Genomic DNA, 20840 nt, shown 5'->3' with positions numbered 1-20840 from the left:
AAAAGCAGACTTCGATAAAGAAGAAGCTATAAATTGAAAACAGAGTTTGCACTCAGTAGAAAATGAGCTATGGTAGTGACTGCAGAACACACTTTAGGGACAAGCTTGTGCAAAAATAGCATCTTTTTACCCCATGTCTGCTCCTCATGTGTCATCTGAATAGTTAGTTTATACACGTAAACCACTGCTTTAGTTATCAGCACTTTTAAGTCCTTTGCAGAAAAAATATGGGAATTGGCGAGTTAGAGGTCCTTAACAAAGAGAGCAATGAAATGTTGATATCAGGCTTTGCTTACTGTTTTACAGTGGAATATATTTCAGTTTTCCATCATTTTTCTAGTAACTCAGTGAAATACCAAGTTTCCCAGTTGTTTGTAAAAGACTTAAGTCGGTGTTCCAGTTACCTCTTTAGACTATGCTCTTCTTCTGGTTCTCTGGTACTATAAGGCTTTGTTCTTTTCAGCTAGAGAACTAGGAAAAAAGATCTGCGAACATCTACACTTCAACACGTGACTATAGCTAGCAGGCTGACATCAATATGGAGCCAAAATGAGGGAGTAGATACTAATTTCTTGTTCTGACTGTTCTTCTCTTGCTGGATATTCCAGACTTGAATCTATTTTCACATCTTCTACCTTATGGTATCAAACATACAGGTATGGGGTTGTTGCAAAAGTAGAAGAACTGTAAACACTGTCCACAACTCATGAAATTATGTGTGAATATGAGAAGGATGTCCAGAGAAGGTTTCTGAACCCAAACAGTTTATATAATGAGAATGTATTCGGGATGAAAGTACTTTCCTGAAATTGGATGTGTGTAGCTGTAATTGCTATGACACGCCAGTGTCTTTTCTACCCTGTAGTGTTTCTATGAACTGTGCTTTGATGTGTTTTTTCAGTGAATTATGGTTACTGAGATCAGTTTTTGCACAATAGAAGTGACCATAAAATAATAGTTGCACTTGAAAGTCATTGTGGTGTGAAGTTAAGCACTGCTTTTTTTATTCCGAGGAAACTCTTGAATGAAAGCATCCACGGTGTGAATGTATATGGGAGAAGATGAATGGGCAGCTTGAGGGCCTCAACCTGATCTAAGGGTTTTACATTTGGTGTAGGTGGTTGGACCAGAGGACCTTCAGAAACCCTGAATCCTCTGACTTATAACCTAGAAGCTGATCCCTGTGTCCTTTCTCTATCCATCTGTGCAGAGAAGTGTCTGTTGGCTAAGTGGGGCATATTCCCAGGATGGCCTCGCAGCAGAGCAGAAGGCTCTGAATCCATTTATTTAAGGACTCTCTGAATTTTCCTTCAGCAAACAAAGTAGTTTGTCCATAAATCTTTTTGCATGTCAAACTAAGCAGGGTTTTCTAATGCACAGAGAAATGAGGAATGTTGGTCTGAATCCAGAAAATGTTAATCCTTATGTCTATGGACCTAGAGAAAGTAATCCTCAGGTTTCCGTCACTGTGAAATGAATCTAATGCTACATCATGGGCCCATGCGTTTTATATGATGCTCTCTGGGTACTGTTTCTCTGTAGTAAGTCATAACCTACCTTCAGCTATATAAAGCTGCAAAATGAGATTGCAGTAATTAATTTCATGTATTGCTCCAGTTCTTGGTATGCTTATAGGCAGTATAGACTCATCTGGGTACCCGATACGCATGTCAAAGTGCTGTTTATAAAGCTGCTTCTGTAGTTGGCTAAAGAATAGGGCAAAATAGACCAAGAAAATTAATGCCGATTTTTTTAGTTTGTGGAACTGGTGGAGTGCATTTAGGAGATTATAGCCAAAGGTTGAGGTAGCACATAATTTGTACCGGTGCTGTGGCAGCTGGTGAGTCATACTCAGCAAAGACGACAGGGAGTGTACTGTAAAACTTAAACCCATCTCTTATCAGTGAAGTGATTAAGACCAAACCCATTTCTTATCAGTGGTATGATTAAAAACGATGTTCTCTGGTGATAAAAGAATGGGAAACCATCAAACCTGCTAGATAATAGGCGAAAACAGGCAGGATACTTCAGTGTTTTCCATGGATTTGAGGTATCTTCTCCTCCAGCTGGTGTGCTGGCTGTTACTGTTTTGTAGATTTTACTAATTTCAAATACTTTGGTTTAGTAAAGGTGAGCATTGGAGAGAAACTAAACATTAATTAGGCTGCCTTTTTTCCATCCCAAATGAATTAAAAATGCAGTACTTTGACAAAGTGATGGTGGTTTTTTCTGCCCTCAAAAATTTATCACTTAATTAACACCCTTCAGTGAAGAAGAAAAAGGTGTTAATTAGACAGAATACCAGTTTAAGTAGCAAACACCTGGTGCTCCGGTTTTCAAAGCCCAGATGATGGGTGCAGTAGGAAAATGGAGAGGGGAGAGGAGGAGGGTGGCTTCTTATTGTGGTTTTCTTGGATATTCTGATGCAAGTTATAAGTGAGACTGTTGCCATGCAATAAAGGTGAAAGTAAGCTAAAGAGAGGGCAGAGAAAAGCCAGCTGAGAAGCACTTTGTGGACTGCCCAAGATCATCTATGGTTTCATATTTTAATGAAGTCTTTACAGCTAGCACTTAGTTTTATCCTCTTGCCTGAAACTGCAATCTGTGTGGTTGTTCCCTGGAGCTCCAGCCACACTTTGAACCCCTGAGTCCTGGTGTCAGGACCAGACTTCCCTTGGAAGGAGGTAGTTGTCTCTGAGACAGTACAAATGCAGCGTTTCAGGAGCATGTGAACTGTTTGCATCTGGTTGTATTATTTTCCCTTTTGAATCCTCATAACTGCAGGTTTTTTCTTAATTCCACTACAGAAGATCAAGTGATTTATCTAGTCAGTCTGAAGCATGTGCCAGTGGTGGTAAAGCTTTGTTTCATTTTACCTGTGTATAGCCTAGGGTACTTGGAAAAGCTGGAAGAAATTTTTTTTTTTTTTTTTTTTTTTTTAGATTAAAAAATCAGACTGCACAATCCAGGATGCCAATTAGGAAAAAGGTGTGAAAACAGTTTAATGAAGAGACCTCGATGAAAGCTTCAACCCTTAATGCCTGTTTTTGGTGGCAGAACTTTGATACCAAGGGTAGTGGCATTTGCTGGAGTAACATACCAATATCTCACCCGAAGCATTTTGGATAACGCTGGTCTATAGAACATAAAAAACTTCACCTTGGCAAAGATATTTGGCTTTTTTATATTCCATTTAGGAAAGGCATTCCTGAAAGCATGTATTTACAAAAATGAATTACTTTATATCAATAGGAAATTTTTAAATGGATTTTCAGAGACAAAGGGAAACCAAATGGGCTAGTTTAGCTTTACTTTATTCAGTCCATAAATAAGTGGAATTGCAGGCTAAACTCTCAACCAGTGCACAGAAATAAAGTCTCCAGAACTCTGCTAAACACCTGAGAGCAGTGGAGAAGCAGTGAAATACAGACTTATGGTGGTATAATAGGACAAATAGGAAACATCAGCCTCTTGCTGTTTACATGACAGTTTTCACTGTAAATATAGACAATCAGTAAAGCATTCAGTCCCTAAGCAGTCTAGATTTTATCTGTGTATTGTGGGTTCATACTGAAAATCAGGTTTATTTTTGCACTAGCTTTGCAAACTCTCTTTTTTTGAGCTTTGAACCATGTTTTCTTTCTTCGTGTAAGTGGAATTCCCCACAAGATAAAGACAGGATCGCGATAGGATAGGAGCATTGTCTTGCTTGATGGAGAGGTGCGCTGCTTTGCCCCCGAATATAAAATTGCTTGGTTACAGCTATATTCCTTGTGGTTGAAAACATCCTTGGAAATACATTGCATTTCCTTCGTTTAGGTCACCTTTGTGTGTTCATGTGTGTGTGTCCTGCTTTGAACCTCTCCGAACAGCCTGTTGTGCTCTTGGAGCTTCATAGCTGCTTGTTTCCTGATCTTTGCAGACTCTTTTCAAGACTGTCTCCTCTTGCTATTTGATGTTGATGGTCTTGTGCTTGTTTTCAGCTTTAGTCTTCATGCTTGATAAACGTAAACCCAAGAGAAATTAGTTTGTTCTACATTGTTAGGGCTTTTTGCAATACCTGCATTTCATTTAAACTTGGTTCTTTCTGTCTTTGCTAGGACTGGTTTAACATTTCCTTTCCTCAGCTAGCACTTACCTACTTTTTCTTAAGGCAAAATGTAGCTTTATTTTTTAAAACCCTTTCTTTAGACCGGACTTTAACTTGGGGAGATCAATATTCTTCTTGCTTTCCTTCTCCAGTGCTGTTGTCATTGATTCTTTCACAACCTAGTGCACCTGCTGTTAAATTTCAGTAACATAGGATATTTAAATCAATAGTGCAATCATTTCTGCAACTCAAGGATAATTTTGTCAGGTGCTGCTTTCTGTATATTCTTAGACTGGTAGATCACTGTTAGCATATGCTATAATAATTGTTGATCTCTATCAAGATCCTATTTTGTGTGTTCATTCTAGCAGGCGAGGAAGTTGGGAAGCTCTTTGGTCATTGCAATACTGTTTTTAAGCTATTCAGGGGGGTTCCAGCCAAGGTAGAACAGTAGCTGCTCTACAGGCTTCAGAAGCTGGTCAAAATTACAGTTAAATATTTCCACACACTTCTAATGTGTATAAATTTCTAGTCATATGCATATTTAATCCTACAGTTACATGATCACGTCAGCAAGATGATGAGCCTTGTCCTTCTCCCACCTGCACCTCTTCCAGAGGTACTTGGTTATTGACTCTTCTCTGGCTTCTGTCGATTAGGGAAATAGCTGCAGTTGGAAAAGGTGCTGCTGCCGTGTGAAGTTGGAAGGGGTATTGCTAGTATGTAAAGCTGTGATTTATTTATATGCCAAAGCTGGAATGTAGCTTGGCTTGGCCTTGCTTGCTTTTGGCCAACAGGTAGCTCATAAATATTGGCAGAACAAAAATTAATCTGAAAAGGTGTCTTTCATTGATAAAGCCTCATTAATGAAAACAGGTTGCTTAGGAGTGGTAAAGCTAAGCTTTTACGCTTATTTAAACTCTCCATCTTTAGGCTTCTCGTCCACTCTCCTCTTCTGAACTCTGCATTTGTTGAATATGGAGCTTTTCCAGCTTTCTGGCTCTGGGAGTCTGCTGTACATGTTTTTCTTACTGCATATGGAAATTTTTGGCTGCCATTTTGAATAGCTCAGCTTCTCGCTCGCTCCCAGTTCAAGTGCACCTGTCTTTCAAAATGCATTTTTTCTTAATCTGGATTTAGTGGTTCTTCACTACAATACAAATTTTAACATACAGGGTTTGTAAACATGAAGAGCCCTGCTGTGCACTGGATTTCATTAGTCTTTGGCAGAATTGTATGTGGAGACTAATTTGCTTCTCTAGTTTTAGAGCGTTAGTCCATTGCTTTCCTCACCTTCATCCTCACAATTGGTGGATGAGATCAAATCTTCGATCAACAAACATCACTTCAGAAGTGATTTAATGTTATTGCCACTAGTTTTTCATTCTGTCCTTCAGGCAGATAACCATCAATTAATTAAAAAAAAATTGGTTGGAAACATAATAGCATACTTGAATAGCTATGCCTTATGGACCATTGTGCGTTATTTTTCTTACATTCTGGTATATCATGAAGACCTGTAAGGGGTATTTAACAATAGGTTTCCCTTGTTCTATGCATGATAGCCATTAGCTTTAAAAATATCCAAAACCTGAACAACCCTCCCCTTCAAACGTGGTTTTATTTTAATGAGGAAAACAGACTGTGTAACAGAATAACTCATTTATGACTATAATGAAATAAATACAGCTGTCAATGTAATGAAAATTTACAGTATCAAAACTTCGTAAGAATATTTTCTTGTAAGCACTTAAAAGCGCTTATTCCTATTGTAGTTGGTATTAAGGATTCACTTAAGATTTGGGCTATTCTGCTGCTTCCCATGGGTCTATGTGATCTTAAGGTGTGATCTATGGATTATTGCCTCCTTCCTCCACCCTCCCAAGAGACCTGACCTTTGTGAGCTTTTGAATATTGGCAGCAGTTTTGCTCTGCTATTCTGTAGAGGGCTGACACTTGCAAGCTGAGGCTGAAAATTATTCTTGCAACCAGTGCTTCCTACAGTTTACACTTTGGAAAGAAGACGGCTATAAATTTCAAAGAAGGGCAGGTTTTCAGTTTTAAACAGATATAGTATAATCACTTTAACAAAACCTTGACCTCTTGGCTTGATCTGTTTGTATTTTGGTACGTATTTGTTCTTTTGCTGCTCCTGTGTCTAGAATTATGCAGAACATGGTAGTAACAAAGCAGCAAGTACTATGCTTGGAGAAGACCAAGTAAGGAAACTGTTGGGCTCTGAAAGCCTCTTATGTAAGCAGTGAAATCTGTATGGTATCATTTTCTGTTTGGTTTTGAACAATTATGGAAATCACTGGCAATTGCCAAAAAGCAGGAGTACTTCAGTTTCCAGACTCCTGTTGTGTGACAGGGAGCATTCATTCTCTGTAATATTTAGCCTTTTTCTTTCTTTCCTTTTTTTTTTTTTTTTTTTAAATGTCTGCTTGGTACTGGCAGATTTCAGCTCTTTTTGCAGCTTCTGGCTAGATATCTTAATCGGAACTGGCCTTCTGGCAGATATACTGTAGCTGGAAGCATCTCCTCAACTTACCAATGCTGTTTGATGTATTGCCTTTGCTGTTTCTGAACGACTGGAGATGCAAAACATTAATCTGAGGCTCTTGTGTAGGGTTTTTAATAGCACTGCCACTCCTTTGTAATGCAAAGTTTTTATTAATTTGTATATGGAGGCTTTTCTACCACCTTCATTCCCATTTGTCCTTCCAGGATTTTATTCTAACCTGGAATACCTTTTTAAAGAGCACTTTTTGGTGGGGAGGGCCACCAAATCCAGTTTGTTTTTTCTTTGCCGTCATTATGGAGTTATCTGTGCTGATGACATGGTTACTCAGATAAAGAGAGAGTGTTGCATTGAAATATATCATAATCTGAGACATTGTTTTTCAAGAGGATTTGAAACTGATGGAAATGGTAGGGTTTAAAACTTAAACTGGGAGAATATTTACTAAAGAGACCTTTTGATGCAGTTGTCCAGTTTAATCTTTTTAAATTATTTTTATGCTTTGTGCGAAAGTTATAATACTTTTAACAGCTTAGCAAATACAGAATCAGATTCAAAACCAAAAGCTTTTGACAGCCTGTTTTATTCAAATTACTGATACTGCTTTTAATAAGAGGATTTACAGTACTCTTTCATACCACATATGTCTATTGTGTAGCTCCAGCAACAGTGCAGCTCACAGTTATTTTAAAATATACAATTACACCCGTTTATCCCTGCCACAAAGGCTAGGTAAGAAGCCTTTTCTTGCAGAAATGGTTGCTTAATAGCCAGGACAGCTAGAGAAGTAGGATTGAATTGCAGCTTTAGGGGGTTGGGTCACTTGGCCTTTGACTTCAGGGGTGCATTTCACAACAGGAGAGTTCATCATCTTTGTACATCAGTGTTTAGTGGAAACTGGGAACCTATAGAAGGGGGATCGCTTTCTGAGCAGTCTTCCCTGAGCTAGTCATCTCTTCAGCTGTGAGTGGCATTTCAATATTATGGTGGAAGGTAGGAGGAAAAAAAAGGCTATAGTATAGGAGAGAGAACCCCTAAGATTTGGAAAGAAGCTAGCCTGTGCCATATGCTACTGCTTTAGCCTATTGCATTTAGTAAACCACATTGAGATAGATGCCAGTCTCGCTGTTTGATTTATGCCTTTATGGGAATACAAAGCATTCCTCATTCAGAATCCCTTGAAATGGGGACAGTCCAGCAGAGCAAGATCATAACCTGGTCTCTTGTGTTACCTCAAGCAGCAGCGTGAAAACAGTGTGATCCTTGTTAACCTCAAGAAACAACAACGGTGGTCTTAATGCAGTTTGTAACTGCTAGTAATTAGGGCACTTCTAGAGCAATAGCTTTTCCTCTCTCTCCCTGCAGCAATGGATTATTTGCTGTAGTATTTGTACTGAGCGTAGAGCTCATCTCCTTTAGCGCTGGAGTACAAAGCTGGAGAAACCTTGTCAAATAAGTTTGTAATTGAAACAATTTCTGAGGTTAGTATTTTTTATTTTTGAGTGTTTGTTCTTGTAGCTGTTAGTCACAGCTGCGGCACAGTTGGTCTTCAAACAGGACTGTGCTGGCAAGGAACAGTTTGTGTGTGTGCTCTAGAGACTCTTGGTCTTTTCTTGCCCAAATGATTCTTTAGAGATGCATCTATAGCGCAAACTTCCCATGTCATTGTCTGTCAGTGTACAACTGTTTGTTTCACTGTTTCATCAGTGTGTGTGGTCAAATGATGAGGGGGGAATGAATGCTATTTAATGAGTGTGCATCAGAACAAGGCTTTAAGTCCACCTTTCCATTTTCTAAAATCCTTTGAATTGTCTTTCAATCCTCTTCCTGAAAATAAGCTGTGAATTTGAGGAAAGGGATGAAACAATCTGAGTTTTATCAGCTGTGTGGCACTCTTAACTCTGCTTGCTGATGAGAAGTCCTGCTGCCCAGGGAACACAGCAATATGACGGGTTTTGCTGCATAATCTGTCTGGCCAGCTGTATTCTAATCTTTTAGTTTTAGGGGGGGCCTGACGGGGGAAGAGACTAGCTTTAAGGCAACACTGTTTTCAACAGATACCTTTGAAAATAGGATTGAAGGACAATTTAGTGTGTCTGTGCTCTTAACACAGCTCTGAAGCTGGTAAGTATTGAAGGATTTTACGCCATAATAAGGATATTTTGGCCTGATCACAAATGTCAGCATGGCATCTCATTTCAGAAGGCAAAAATCATGTGGTTTGTTGAAGTACCTTTGCTGTCCGTTTCGTAACTGATGAAGTGATCTCTGTGTATATATATCACTGAAATTCCCCTCACCTTAGAAGGTTATGAGACTCCTGGAGCTGTGGTGATCCAGCTACTTCAGGAAAGTAGGTTGCTTGTATCTTGGGGAATTCCCTGCCTCGGAAGTCCAAAATAGATGGAAGAAGAGGTCAAAGCAGAGTTCACAATTGTGAGCTGCGTAGGGCAGAAGGTTAGGGTTTTACCCTTTTCCCCCCTGTAAATAGGTCATATAAAGCAAGAAAACTCTTCAGAGAAAAGACATCTGGTCATGAACACTTAACACTTGCCAATTACAAGGTCCATGTGACTGAAAAAGGCTTGAAAACCCATCAGTCTGCTCTGCGGCTTGGAGGTACCTCCTAGCTGGTGTGCGTTGCAGCCCATGGCTTCCCAAGTACAGCTGCCATGGATAGATCCCCCGGAGTGGCGAGGATAAGCACTTCATGCCGTGAAGCTGTGCTTCCCGTGAATACTCTGAGTGGGAGCACGCTGCTCTCAAACTATTGACCTCCATCCGCACGTGTTCCGTGTTGTGCTTTTTCTATGCAAGTTGTGTTATTGTAGATGCTAATGTCTTATCTAACTCTTTGTTTTCTGCACCTCATTGCTTTGTTCTTTATAAGATCTTTTGTTTTCTGCCACTCTGTCACTGCATTTCTGCTGCCCCTCCCTCTAGCTGGGTTTGTCAAGTCGCCCATGTCAGAAACTAAACTCACGGGGGACGCCTTTGAACTGTACTGTGATGTGGTTGGGAACCCCACTCCAGAGATCCAGTGGTGGTATGCTGAAGTCAACCGGGCTGAGTCTTTCAAACAGCTGTGGGATGGCGCTCGGAAGCGCCGTGTCACCATTAACACTGCCTACGGGGCGAATGGGGTGAGTGTGCTGAGAATAACCCGCCTTACCTTGGAAGACTCTGGGACTTACGAGTGCAGGGCCAGCAACGATCCCAGGAGGAATGACTTGAGGCAAAATCCCTCCATAACGTGGATTCGAGCCCAGGCTACTATAAGCGTCCTTCAGAGTGAGTCCGGCACCCTACAGTAGTGGTACTGTAGTATCTAGAGGCAGTCTAGTGACGCTTACCCTCCCGTTACCCCAATAAAAACCCTCTGCTACCCTGTCCTGTTGTTTTGAACCTGAGACTGCTCCTCTGCCTGTAGTGCTGACGTTGTCTGCCATCTGTGTCTCTTCTCCTTAGGATCAAAGGACTTGGGAAAATCTATGGATCTGTTTTATAGCTTCTGTGTGAAAACAAGCTTGGTGTTGAATTTGTGTTTCTTCCCTACCCCCTTTAGTTTTGTAGTAGGTTTCCAGCCACGCTGATGCTGGCTTCTCCATGAGTGCCTTTGTATTTGATTTCGGTGTTCTTCCCAGGTCTAACCGTTTTATTTCTTCCATTCTCTTGGAATTTCTCTGAATGCCTTCTCACATGGTTTTGGTTGCGTATGTGCTTCTGTACAAATCCTTCCCTTTCAGTTACCTGTGACTGTTAATGTTTGGATTTTTCCATGAAGTGGTGGTGTTTCTTTTCCTTTCTATGCAGCAGCACTGAACTGATGCAGTTATTCTTAATCTAGCCTATGAAGAGGGGGGGGGGGAATATCCTCCCCCAGTGTTGAACTAATAACTTTAGCTAAATGACTTTCATCTGAGAATGCAACTTTTGGCAGCAGTAAAGCTTTCAAAAGCAGAGAATATGGTTGACCCAGAATTGCTTTTTGTTCTTTTTTGTTACAAGGCTTTTCTGCATTCAGCTTGCTTTTAAAGCAGTCCAAAATGAGTTTGGAAGTTTATATCAGAGTCAGTAGAGAAGAACTGTGTTTCATTTTGTGTAAGATGCAAAACTTGCATTTGCTAGCAAGATGAAGCAAATGTCTAATGAGTTATAGGTCGAGTGAATTAAATCTGCAACATGAGCCTGCTGCATGGAGGTACTGAACTTGCTTTCTCAGTGCTTTCTCAATGACCTAAGATGGCAAAGAATAGAGCACAGGTGTTGTCTAGCACAGAGCACAATAGCGTAAATAAACCTTTTCTGTACCACTTTGAGTTTTGTCTGGGTACAAAAATGTCAAACTCTGTAATTATGTCTCATTTATGGTTTTGGATACCTTTTAAAAAACAAAACAAAACAAAAAACCAACAAAACCAACCCCCAAACTCTCCCTAAAGTGTGGTGCTGCAGTTGGCACTGCTGGATCAGAGACCTTCCCTCTGGAAAATGGAAACAACATCGATATATGTGGAAAAATAGAGAGTGAACCCAGTGATGTGGATTGACTTGAAAACTTAAGTGGCATTGGGTCATTCAGCTCAAACCTGCTCAGCTTTCAGTCCTAATGCTTGATTTCTCCTTTGTCCTTTGAGGTCCCAAAGGACTCAGATGGGTACATTGCTTGCATGACCTATCACAGCAAGAGCCATGTAATTTTAGGAAATTATACTACCTTAAGACAAACCTAAAAAAATTTGTCTTCTAGGAAGTAATGTCTCCTGCAAATGTTCCTCTGCCCCTGTTGAGACCTTTAGTTTTTCTCGCGTGTGGCAAGTCTGTGGTGGTCCTGTGTTCTTCTCTTTGTGTCCAGTCAGTTTTAGTAACCTACTGAGGGAGAAAATCCTTTTCATATGAAAAGTCACCATTTGGGAATGAATTGTTGTGAAAATGTCTCCATATGGAAAGGGGGTTTTTCTTCTCTCAGGCCATTGATACTAACCTGCTCCAGGGATTGAAGTTTAACCTTTCGTCTTCCTCCGCAGTTAACATTGTCTTGTTGCATCTGGTGCTACTAATTCTGGAGTGTGTGTATTGTGGCTTTATTGCTAAGTGCCTTGTGCCTGGGATAATTCTTCTGCTTTTGTGTTTTATTCATGGTGCGGGGAAATGTTGAACCAAATACTTTAATGCTTTTACTCTGTAATACTGTGTATGTTAAGAGATCCGACCAGCTACTGCTTGGGAAACAGACCACTTGGACATCAAACTCCTGCGTGACCATGCTGGAAACGGAGATAAGGGGGGAGGCAGGTTTCTAAGCTGTCCCTGGAAGGTGGAGACCATCTTATCTGAGCTGCCCAAAACGTCTCAGCTGCTGTACTGTGTGTGTGAACACAATTTGTCTTTGAAATGGGCATTTCCTGACTAAACAGTGTTGGAGTTTCCAGCTAATGGTGGACATTTTGCTGCTGGCCTTATTCGACATCAACATCACTGAAAGGAAACATCAAATGTATCAAAAGAGCACAACCTCGTTCACTGGCCTTTAAATCACATCTTGTCTCAAATACCAGAACTTGAATGCAGAGAGTTAAAGTGCAACTTGATTTTTAAAAGTTAGCATCCAAGAACTAGCATCTGGCTTCTATCTTATTCCTAATTTGGATAAAGAATTTCACTTACTGTTGGTAGGGGTTTTTTTGGTTGGTTCGTTCGTTTTTTAACTTTACAACCTGATCTTACATAAAATGGGCAGTTTAAGTGATATTTTAAAAAAAGACTCTTTAGCATCTTGCTCTTTCAAGTGGACATCCTTCTTTGGATGTCGCTGTCCCAGTAGTATTCCATTTGCAGTTTGTCTTCTAGAATTAAATCACGCTAGGACTGCCTGATTGCTGCTTTTTTTTTTTTTTTTTTTTTTTTTTAAATAAACTACAGTAACATAAATGCAGGTAAAAGATGTAAATGAGACTGCAGTTGACTTTAATTTTCTTACCCTGAAACTTAAAAAGTTGCAAGTCAGAAACAAAAGGCCCCAGCAAACTCCAGCAAAGCAAGCTTGAGACAGCTGTAAATATACTCTGGACATTGCAGCTTAGCAGAGATGTAGGTAGGAATAGGTATGAATTGGCAGAAGTAGTCATTGGAGCTCCAGGCAGGTTTTTCTTCTATGTTCTGGTTCATCAGTGTTAGAGGCTGAAGAGTCCATTATCAACAGAATATGAAAGCCAGAAGATTACTACTGTCAAAACCCTTCTGGATTAAGTCTTGTAACTTTCCAGTTTCTCTAGGGACTTGATTCAGATTTTTTTTTCTTCTGACTTTTTCCTGTTGCTAGCATTTGTGTAATGCTTTCTGATGGTAGCATTCTGCATGTATGCTTTCTGTTTCCAGGATCGCTGCAGGCTGATCAGCACTTTAGGTTGCGTCTCAGCACAGCACAGACAGCATCAGCATCTGTTGTAACAATGCTCGCTAGATGCGTTGCAGTCTGTTACAGCGGCCTGAAGCCTGTCCTGCCAGCATCCTCCTTCTGAAAGGAAACCACTGCATTTATTTTGCAGGCTACGGACTTGAAGACACTGCTTTCATCATCAAGGAAAAACTTTTAAAACAAAACCCAGTATGATCAGTGAATTCTACCAAAAGTTATTTCTCTAGATAAGTGTTCTGACACTGAATCACTATTCCAAATACATTACTAAAAATATTTCCAGAACTCTGTTAGTGTTTTTCTGAGAATGGACACAAGCTTTTTGTTGGGTATGGAGAAGCATTTAGGGCAGTCCAGTAATGGTACGGCTTAATTTAACAAAACAATTTTGTACCCCATAGGACCCAAACAGATCCTTGCATGGTTAAAATTCCCAGTATGGGAACAATGAGGCAGAAACACCGTTGAAAATGTGTGACAATAGCAAAGTGTCTATGAGAAGTGTCAAAACCCACTCCATTACTACAGTTATCTGTGTTTTTCTGCAGTTAAATGATAGTCCTACTTTTAAATAGCTGTGAAAAGAAGCTATGTAGCCAGCCTGCTGAAGAAAGGGGGAAAGGATATATAGGGGTCGAATGGCTTTGTCAGGTTATTAGTAGGTAGACAATTTTTCTCCCTGCCTCTCTGGGCAATAATCTAAGTACTGTACTATTGGATAGGTGAATGTTTTATGTGATGAAAAATGCAGTGTTTCTGACGGTACTGGTATTTTCCACTTCCCCTCGTTCCGTTTCATAATTTGTGTTCCAAGTGCTTTGCAGATGAATATCCAAAAGACTGCATGGATGTGACTAAATTTATATTCCAAATATGTTACCACAAGGCATAACAAAATTTACAGAATTAAAAATCCTTTGCTGACTTGCAAAAATCATGAAGACGTTCATTACTGACCGACTTCCTCACCCTCCTGCCCTTTGCTGCCAACCAGAATGCAGAGGAGGCGGCCCTTACATTCAGAGAGGTTGGTGCTGCAGGAGTGTGGTCCTGAAATAAGCAGCTGGCAACAGCTACCTCCTTGGAATTCATTTCACCCTTTAAAGTAAGGAAATACATCAGAGAGAGGACACACAGCAGCATTTACATGGTAGAGACTGCTATAGCAGTGGTCTTTAGTTCAAGCTGTAACTATAGCCAATACTAAATCTAGATATTTTTGGAAGACAAATAGCAAGAATTCTTAAATTTCCTTTTAAGCTCTGTCATCCTGTCTTAGGGGTTTGGTTTGGGGTTTGTTTTTTTTTTTTTTTTTTTTTTTTTTCAGAATACTTGAAACCAGCTGTGAGCCATGAGACCTTCAATAGAAAGGTCTTTTTTCCAAGTTTGGGAAGAAGTGTGTCTCCAACTATTCTAAAAATTCATCAGCCTTATTTATTGGAGAGTAATATCTGTCTGCATCATCTTAAGAAAACGTGGTTATCAAATGTAAGGACAGTGCCCTCGTACTAATCTTCTCACTACTGAAAGGCTTTCCCCTAAAAAATGTGAATTTGATGTTACCATCAAATGTAATGTAAAACAGCCTGGGTTCAGTTCCTGATGCAACCAGCAAAGTGTGTAAATCTTGTGGTCTGTTTATGCAATGAGGCTCACTTTTTTTTTTTCCCTTAATAAATGTTTATGATTAAGGTTACTTTAGAAATGAAATTGTTCCCGACTCTAACATGGTGTATATTCTTACTTTTTATTGTTAAGCATTAAGGGCTGCTTTCAGCCATTCTTCATCAGACTTGTGCCTTATTCACACTGGGTGCTTGCTTGAATTTCAGACATCAGAAAAGTCGTGCTATTTGAAATATCCTGTGTGCACAGGATGTTTTCCTTAGGTAGACATTAGTCTTTTTGCAAGGGGATGTCCAGAAATATTATTCAGAAGACTGTCTAATTTTGAGGGTTATTCTATATAGAAAATGGGTTTGTTTTAAACCTCAAAGTAAGTAGAGGAACCAAGTAATAGCCAGAAAGAAGTTGCTTCCAGCAGCTGAGACCAGCTGATCTCCTATGTATAGTCACAGGACAAGTGTTTTCCCATGTTATGGTCAGTAGTGTGTAAAAAATGATTAATGGTGTTACACAGAAATCTGTAGTGATGTTAAATATTAAGATAAACAATCTAAACAAATTTCTTTTTTCCATATAGGGGTGCTGATCCATAAGGTGTTGCCTTCACTAGTGGTCAGCTGTTTTCTTGTGACTTTCTTGATGTCTCCCAAATTAGTGCAGTGACATTCCTTGTGTAGTCTTTTTCCCTTCCCGATTTCCCTTTGAATTTTAGACTAGTGTGGCACAATTGCCAGTGAAGATTTGTTGCTATTTAATGTGTCCTTTGTTTCAGAGCCCAGGATCAATGCCAGCGAGGATGTAGTCATTCATCTGTATGGTCCGGCTGTCACATTGCAGTGTAACCTCACCACAAGTCCCAGCCCCCTTTCTGCCAGTTACTGGGTGAAGAACGGAGAGGAGATCCCTGGCACTAGAAAATCTTCAAACACTACAGAATACAAGTAAGTCTCTTTGGAATAACCTCCATGTTACACTGGAGAGCAACAAGCCTGCTAGACATACGGCTTTAGAATAGACAACAGGAAGTTGGGACTCCAAGGTCCCTGGTTCATCTTCACAGTGCTCAGACAAATTGAGTTGATCTGCATGAGAGGCTCCACAAAAAGTACATCTGTGAATAGCGTTAGAAGAACAATTCTGGAAAAATTGCTGTCTACAGCTGTCCCAGTTAGCTCATGTAAACATACTATCAACAAAAACATACTGTAAATTTCTCTTTTCAATCTAAACTCATTTAGTTCTTTTCTAGAGTATACATAATGTGTGGACATAGGCACAGACGTATAGCCTAGTTTTCTTTTCCTCTGAGTATCTTGTGCAGTCTTAGTCTTGCTTATGTCTACATCAAGATGGATCTGCAGCTGTGCATTTTTAGTGTGCAGGGAAATGCAGCACATAAATCACTGCTGAAATAAGCTGTTTTAGTAATTTTCTGGCTTTGGGAGATGAAAGATGGTGTTGTCTGAGTTGTGACTGATGAGTTGTCAGACCACTACTATGAAATGATACCAAATCTTGATTAAACCAGTACAGCTGTATCACTTGTGCTTCTTATTTGTCAGCACATCCACATTTTCAGCATTAATCTGTTCCATGTGCACATGCTCTGGCTTTGTTTCTACCTTCCATCTAAGGGTGTGAAGGAGAACCGAACATGTGCAGCCACCTCTTTTGTTTCACTGTAGCTTGCATCAAGCAGAAATCCTTTGACGGTTTCTGTATTCCTGAAATGGGGCTTGCTTGCCATGGAGTTGATGACAGCATATGAAGCTTGCTCAGTGATGCTATCAGAGATCTGTTTTGTATGTGTAATTTTATTGCTTTTTTTTTTCTTTTTTCCCCTTCCATTTTCTTCTCTTGATGCCAGCATGGATAGCAAATAGAACTTTCTGTTCAGTGTTAAGCTAGGATGAAGATCACTTAAGGAGTGTCTTAACCACTGGTGATAACTTACTCTTTGGAGACATGAGACCACTTCAGATGCTCTTACTCAGCTGTTATGTCAGAAAGAGGTGGTTATGTCTGGGTAAGACCCACTGTGTTATAGTGCATCTTGTTTACTGTGCCTTGTCTGCACTAAAGCAAGGAAACGTGCCTACACACTGAACTGGCTTTTTTCTGTCTCTGGCAGAGTACTGTGGGTTCTTTACCATGCTGATGTTGCTTACTGGCACAGGATTAAGAAATATTCAAGGCTTTCAGTGCCTTAGCAAAGCATCCTTTCATCCACAGGATTATGGAAGTTGTGTTTGATTCTGATAAAGATGTGTTCAAGTTTTTCCTTTTGTTTTCCACTTTAGCTCACTTTGCATCATCTATTCAGCTTTGCAGTTAAAAAAAAAAGTCTCATTTAGTTCCATAATTACATCCTGTTATTTCCTCAGTACAATGTTTAACACTGGGTCTGAGTTTTAAAGGCTCTGCTTTCTTATCTGGCAATTAACTTGATGAGCAGTCCTGTTCAAAAGCATGAGCTTGAGTGCTACTAAAGGTACATTGCATCAAGATTACTGAAATTTGCACATTATTATTCAGGAAACTAAGTATCAAGGCTGACTTCTCTAATCTATTCCAAGCTAGGGTGGATTTTTCCTTTCAAATTTCTCAGTCAAGGAAGAATTAAACTTGCCTTCAGTTTTAATGTCCTGGAGAAGGAGGAAGTAAGGTGGGCAGACTGTAAGACAGTCACTTTGTTCCCAATGAATAAAGAGTTGGTAGAGCATGCTGCAATCACAGGACAGCTTGAGAATTTGGGAAAATTTGCATTTGCAATGTAGACCTCAAATTCCTGCTCATTTATAAGCTGCTTTGTTGTTTGTTGTGGTTTCAGGCTTTCTGTGGCATTTCTTCATTGCACGTGGTCACACTGCATTTGATTTGTTCCTTAACTTCTAGCTTGATTTGGTTACTTTTTTTTTTTTGATCCAGAAATACCAAATTCATGCAAGCATTGTCAACATAGTAATAGTTAAAAGAGATTATTTAACTTAGCATTTTTTTTTACATGATTGATTAGTCTTTTGCATTCTACTTATTTTTCTTAAAAAATAAAAAATATTTCAGGTTCTTGGTGTTTCAGTCATTAAGATGTGTTGTTTCGCTATGAAATATAGTTAGTTCATTGAAGTTCAGTGTTGTTTACCATTCAGAAAGCTTCAGAATTTGTAAGTGAAACTATGTATTTTAAAAAACCTGCATCATACAACATTAAAAATTGAACACATCTTTCAGAATTCTTCATTCAAACTTGATGTAGCTGCTCGTGCTGGTAGGCAGCTATAGTCAGAAAGCTCAGAGCTAAGTACAGCTTTTTAGTTCACCATTTTAATTAAAAATGAGGAAGAATTATTTGTAGTGTATTCTTTTACAAGCAGAAAGTACCTGGAAGTGGTTCTGGCCATCCTGTGCTTTCATTCTGGAGACCTGTCCCCTAGTCTATGTTCATAGTTCGGGGGAGAAAAGTAGTGATTTCTTTCCAAATTCCTCATCAGTTAATTCAGAGTGAAGTAGCAGGTTACTGAGCTAAATTGAAGAAAATGGGGTTTTGGGTGGTTTTGAATCTGCTGAAAAGTCTACACCTACAAAAAGCTGGGCTTTTCCTAAAACCACAGGACTGAGGGAAGTTGTTGGCTAAGCAAACTTGTTTCAGGTGCTTGTTTGTCTATAAAACTTTACAGCTATATCAACTTACACTTGCTTTAATGGTTTACAGTAATAATACTCTACTAGAGGCTGCCATAGTTTCACACTTTAAGAAGCTTATGTAGAACTGAAAGAATACAATGTCTTACTCCCCTCCCCCCTGCTTTAAGCATTGACTGTAGTGCATAAAAAGCAGTGGTCAGACTATGATTATTTAACTATTAAGGTCCTAAATGCTATTACAGAAAGCCAGGTATTTTCTCTGCCTTCCCTCACTATTGCAGAGTTGTAGGATAGCTTAGTGATGGAAATAGTTGGGTGGAGTTGCCCCATTGCAGCTGGGTGAGGACTGCAATTTTTTCCAGTGTCGGCAGGCACTAAGGTTCAGGGTTGCTGTGTACTTTCTAAGGATACTGTACCTGCCTACAGTTTAAACACAGTTAACTGCTTTGATGTTTGATACTAAATGATCATTCTTTCTGTCATTAAGATAATCTTTAACTCTGTGAAAAGTGGTAATATTACTGTTTATCTGAAAGGCATATTAACTTTATAACTAACTTCAAAGTTTCACTGGCGACTCTGTAACATAAGTGCTGTAAACACAGTGAAGACTTGAGTCAAAGTATTGTGTTAAACTGAGCAGCTTTTTCCACGTGTCTACGCAGTTTCCATGTGTAATTAAATAATTTTATTACAATGCTCTTCTGCAGGGTTTCTGTTCGTCTCCATGCTATTTACTTAATGTGTTTTAAAAAATTAATAATTAAAAAAGAGAGCCAAGAAGCCTTTCAGTAACGGGAGGGAGAGGTGGGGAGAACTCTGCCTTATTCTGTGCTGTGTGGAGATGTAAACTGCGTCACATCATCGTATGCGTCTGTAGTCTAAGATATCTTTTGTAGGTAAATCTGAAGAACATATGCATAGAGCTTTTAAGTCATTTGTATCCGAAAGCTTTTCAAAGGACAGCAAAAGCTGGTGGACTTGAAGTTAGCACCATCTCAAGTGTAAATTCATCTTGATTTTTTTTTTTTTTTTTTTTTTTTTTTTTTGCATTTGTTGCAGCTCTGATTTTTCTTCTGGCTGGGTTGCATCTGTTTTTTCCTCTACTAGTTGTTATTGTATTAGTCTTTCCTAATTTTAAGTGGCATCAGGTTCCTGTGTGGTGCCTTCCTTCATGAGTTGACCAGCTTTTGCAGTTTTTCCGCATCTGTTCTGAGTCAGAGAAAACTATTAATGGACCAGTTTAATTTTGATTATGAAAAAAAAAGAAAACAGCTTATGAGATGACAGTGTAAGCCTTGATTGTATTTGTAGTCTGTCGATTTCCAGTTGGCCACGTATGATTTTTTTTCAAAGCAGGTAGTACATACAAATCACATTTCTCCCTCAATGGAGGTGATACCTGCCTAATAGGCTAGTGACTTGAGGATGACTTGTATCAAGCTAACTGTAGTGCATAATTAACAGGTGTCAGGCTCCTTCTTTGCTTTTCAGTTAAATGCAGCTTTTCCAGCTAAATTGATACTGACTTTCCAGACTAGAGCTCACCCTTTTTCTGGGTAAACATCATCCTTTATTTCAAGTAGTTACGTCTGTACAACATCCCTTGAATTAACAAGTAATAGCTGTGAAATTCAGTTAAAAGATTAAAGTGGAGGGTGGGGGGGAGGAATAAATTCCTAGCCTGCTCATTTTTGGTTGCTAACACAGTACTTAACATGGCTCATGTGTTCTCTCCCTGTCTGCAGGATTTTGAAGCCCAGAGCAGAAGAGTCAGGGGAATACTTGTGCGTGTTTGTGTTTTCAAACTCTCCTATAGCCAACGCCACTATAGAAGTGAGAGGTACTCTTGTTTTGTTTTGTTTTGTTTCCTCTCCCTGAAAGTGAAGTGCTTTCACTGCCTCTGCCACCTCGCTCGGTGTCCGTACAAGAGAGCTAACTCAGGAGGCCTTTCCTCATTATATAGAGCCTGTGTCCAATCCTTGGTTATAATTTCAAGGGGAGGTCTTGCACGCAGTCGTAGGGGTGCATTTGTGGTCCACACAGGGGATACTACAGCACCTTCTAGCGCGCACTTCTGCACTCCTTTGATCTGGCTATCACAAGAGAGTGTGCCTGTCCAGCAGGACCAAGGTTGCTGTAGAATACGTCTGTGCTCATGCAAAGACAGCTGTGGATTCCTCCCTGTTTCACAGTAAATGAGGCCATCTGAATGTTTTCAATGTACTTCGAATTTGTCTGTTCTGAATAGGAAAAAAAGAACCAGTATCTCGCATGTGGTAGCTTGGAACTGTTTTTTGTCTGCAGAGACTATTTCAGTTGCTGGGAAAGCCTGGGTTCTGGTTAGGACAGGTGCCCTGTACCAGGTTGGGGTTTTCTATTTTCATGCAGCTTTTTCTGTCTTGTGCACGTTAGTAGTCTTCTGACATCTTTAGGACCCTAAAATAGTGGATAGAAACTGCAAAATGTGAAAGGTTTCCACAGAGTTTTACTGTAATTATTGAACAAAAGAACAGTGTTTCTGTTAGACATAAAACATA

At 39.6% G+C, this 20840-nt stretch overlaps 1 protein-coding gene across 3 annotated transcripts in view; it reads left to right on the top strand.

The window, feature by feature from the left end:
• NPTN (neuroplastin) overlaps positions 1-20840 on the top strand; it is a 59292-nt gene that overhangs the window by 15911 nt on the left and 22541 nt on the right. For 2 of the 3 annotated variants that reach the window (XM_030016369.2, XM_030016370.2), the window contains exons 2-4: positions 9555-9902; positions 15428-15596; positions 20049-20143. In XM_030016369.2, coding sequence (XP_029872229.1) covers positions 9555-9902; positions 15428-15596; positions 20049-20143 — 612 coding nt within the window. The remainder of the gene's footprint in view (positions 1-9554; positions 9903-15427; positions 15597-20048; positions 20144-20840) is intronic. The other variant, XM_030016371.2, reaches the window with a different exon arrangement.

The sequence above is a fragment of the Aquila chrysaetos genome, chromosome 5, assembly GCF_900496995.4.
Source record: "Aquila chrysaetos chrysaetos chromosome 5, bAquChr1.4, whole genome shotgun sequence".
Lineage (NCBI taxonomy): Eukaryota > Metazoa > Chordata > Aves > Accipitriformes > Accipitridae > Aquila > Aquila chrysaetos.
The sequence above is the reverse complement of the archived record's forward strand: the minus strand, read 5'-3'. Positions and strand labels throughout refer to the sequence as shown.